The following is a 3,288-nucleotide window of genomic DNA, read 5'->3' on the forward strand; positions in this document are numbered from 1 at the left end:
TTTGCTTAATGTGGCATTGATTCTATGTACCGCCATCTTGGCTTTGTTTGGAATCACGAAGTTATTATAAACAATGAAACTTGGTTAGCTTGCTTTTTGGATAAACAAAACAAATGAACAATCTTAAAATGATACATAAAAGAAAACATATTAAAAACCCCTTATACATCAAAATATGCTATTTACACAAAAAGAGCATATTACAATATATATATATCCAGTCAACTATATAAACTCATAATTACCTGATTTATGAATAAGACTTTCAAAATCATTAAACAATTGTTAATTAAATTAATTTTTACTAAAAGTAGCCGTTGAAATCAAATGCTGAAGTTGAAAGAAGAACATAAAAAACAAAAATATGATCTATAACCTAAATTATAAAAAATAAATAAACAATAAGAGAAATGAAGCAATAACTTACCAGCACCAAACATGCCACCGATGTACGCATGCCTCTCATCAAAACCCTTTTGGACGATAGCGTTGATAAATGGAGAACCATGGAAGAGCATCCTTTCGTTGGCTGAATTACCATTTTCCTCAGCCACTTCGTTACGCCTATGATTGTATTTGTCCCAAAGCCTTTTATTTTGAACTTTTTGGACCTGTCGTGTGGAATTAAAACAATTATTTAAAATAATAAAACAGAAATTAATTTTCTCTAAAGATTAAAAATGTTATAGGCCCATCATCATTATTACATATTTCCCCAACTTTATCTATTTTTACCACGGACTGAAAATAACTAATGATTCTTATTTCAAAAGAGTTCCAGTTACAAATATATTTTTATTTTCATAAAATAAAAATAAAAATTTTATCTAAATTTTTATACTTCAAAATTCTTACTAATAATTGTAGGGATAAGTGGATGAAGGGGCTATGTAACATTTTTTGAATCTTGTTTTCTAAAAATTTACGATTTGTACATAATCCCTTCAATTATCTTTTAATTTTTATTTTTCAAACCTGAAAATAAATAATTTTATATATTTTTTTCCATCTTTTATTTATAAATCATTTCCAATCTCAACTCGATTTTAATTTTAACTCGAATGAAATACAGTATTGATGATTTAAAAAAAAAAAAATGAAATAAAAAGTTCTGTGACAATAAAAACTACCATACAGGCATGAGAGTTTACAACATGGCAGTTGAAATGGGCCTTAATGTGCTAGTAGCTTCACTGCTGTAACATGTGATGTCAGCTGTTATGCCACACTTACCATGCCAGAACTGCCACAATGGTAAATACTGTCATGATGGTAACTCTCAGTTTACATTATGGCAGAGGCTGTTAACTTATTGGTTAAAAAAAAATAAAATTTATTGAAGAGCAATCTTTATTTAACAGTTCTTTAATTTTAAAAATTAAAATTAAGTTCATAACGGTAGTCCCCTTAATAAAAAATAGAAATAGACAGTTACTGTACAATTTATTGAAAAAAATTAGTAACGATTTCAGACATTGATTTTGAATGATAACAATAACAATAGCATCGTATATACATTAAATAACTTACCCTTATAACATGATATCGAGAGAAAACACCACCAGATAGACCATTGTCCTTGTGCTCCCTAATAGTGTTTTGCATCTCGTCCTCGACAGCGATGAATTCCTTGTCTTCTCTCAACAAATCGACTAAAAGAGTTCCTTGTTGCCAACTTAAAGGATTCAAATCTGCAAAATTAAGCAAAGAATTAAAATTAAGTTCACAGCCCTACAGATCGAAAGGAGAGAGAGAAATAGAGAATGCATTTTTTTTGGGGGGGGAGGGAGGGGGTAGATGTAAAAAAAACATTCCCAAGAAAATACGAGACTACTAATTGCCTGCCATTTACACATCAATGTTTTTCATTTTACTATAAAATTAATAAAGGATAAGAATTTTATTGGAGGAAGATAATCCGAGCGGTGATCAATAAAGGTATCAAAATAGTAGCAAAAAAACTATTTATTGTTAAGCAATGTTTCGCCCCACTTTTCTGAGGTTCATGAGGTCTGATAAGAATGAAGTTCTATTCTAAATTTTATTATTTTTATTTTACAGCAGAACTTCATGCTTATCAGCCCTGCAAACGTTGGTTAGCAATAAATAGTTTTTTGGATATTATTTTGATACCTTTATTGATCGCCACCAGGGCCCTGTTTCATAATGAAAGCTAATAGTATTAGTTCATAGTACAAGTGTAGAAACTACTGTGGTAATAATTCTAATATTTATTTTTTTCATGATAGGGATGACTATTAGTGATATTACAGGAATTAAAAAATAATAAAGTACAAGTTACTATTGTACAAGTTTGTGTTAGTGAATTAAGATAAATCTACAAGACTAATAGTATTAGTTTGTACTTTATTATGAAACAGGGCCCAGGACTATCTCCCTCCAATTTACTTCATAAGGTGAACCATCTTCTTCTGATAAGAATTTTATTTTTAAAATTAATTATCAATGAATTTACATATCACACTAGTATTTCTAAAGTGACACAACTCAAAAATCGGTGTTTTTGAGTTATGCCTATGAAAGAAATTGGTAAATATATCTTTATGAATCATCAAAACTGTATCAACCTAGCTTCAGAGCTTGTCCGCCAGAGGGCACTTGTGTCACTCTTGCTGCCTTAATGCTATTCCCCCTCCATAGGCAAGAGTGTCACATTGTCAGTTGTCTTGAATTTTGAGTTGTGTCACTTTAGAAATACTAGTGCGATATAATCAAAAGATTTTCAACGAAAATATAAGTTAAATAAAATTCATAGCTATTAATAATATTGAAAAACTCTAGTCTCCCCCCTCCCTTTATTTTAAATTATAATAATATATTTGCTGTTTGTTACATCGTTATTCTCCAAAAGTTCAACGTTATATATTAAGTTAATGCATTGCAGAATAGATTTGAATTGCGATGTGATTTACATATTACTGCAGCTTGAAGATGAACTGATTTTTAGCTCAAAATGACCACTGTAATATGTCAAATGCTTTAGCTCGGAATGACTATTGTAATATGTCAAATGTTTTAGCTCGGAATGACCATAGTAATAAGTCAAATGTTTTAGTTCGGAATGATCACTGTAATATGTCAAATGTTTTAGCTCGGAATGACCACTGTAATAAGTCAAATGTTTTAGATCGGAATGACCACTGTAATATGTCAAATGTTTTACCTCAGAATGACCACTATAATATGTCAAATGTTTTAGCTCGGAATGACCATAGTAATATGTCAAATGTTTTAGCTCGGAATAACCACTATAATATGTCAAATGTT

The 3,288-nt window shown here is 30.0% G+C and overlaps 1 protein-coding gene across 5 annotated transcripts in view; it reads right to left on the reverse strand.

The window, feature by feature from the left end:
• Tnks (tankyrase) overlaps positions 1–3,288 on the reverse strand; it is a 35,433-nt gene that overhangs the window by 6,243 nt on the left and 25,902 nt on the right. For all 5 annotated transcript variants that reach the window (XR_001343956.1, XM_014429295.3, XM_014429298.3 and 2 more), the window contains 2 exons: positions 1,531–1,691; positions 428–611 (listed from right to left, as the gene is read on the reverse strand). Coding sequence is in view for 4 of the 5 variants with exons in the window: in XM_014429295.3 (XP_014284781.1) it covers positions 428–611; positions 1,531–1,691 (345 nt within the window). In the remaining variant the exon portion in view is untranslated. The remainder of the gene's footprint in view (positions 1–427; positions 612–1,530; positions 1,692–3,288) is intronic.

The sequence above is a fragment of the Halyomorpha halys genome, unplaced genomic scaffold, assembly GCF_000696795.3.
Source record: "Halyomorpha halys isolate HHAL.00 unplaced genomic scaffold, Hhal_1.1 Scaffold783.1, whole genome shotgun sequence".
Lineage (NCBI taxonomy): Eukaryota > Metazoa > Arthropoda > Insecta > Hemiptera > Pentatomidae > Halyomorpha > Halyomorpha halys.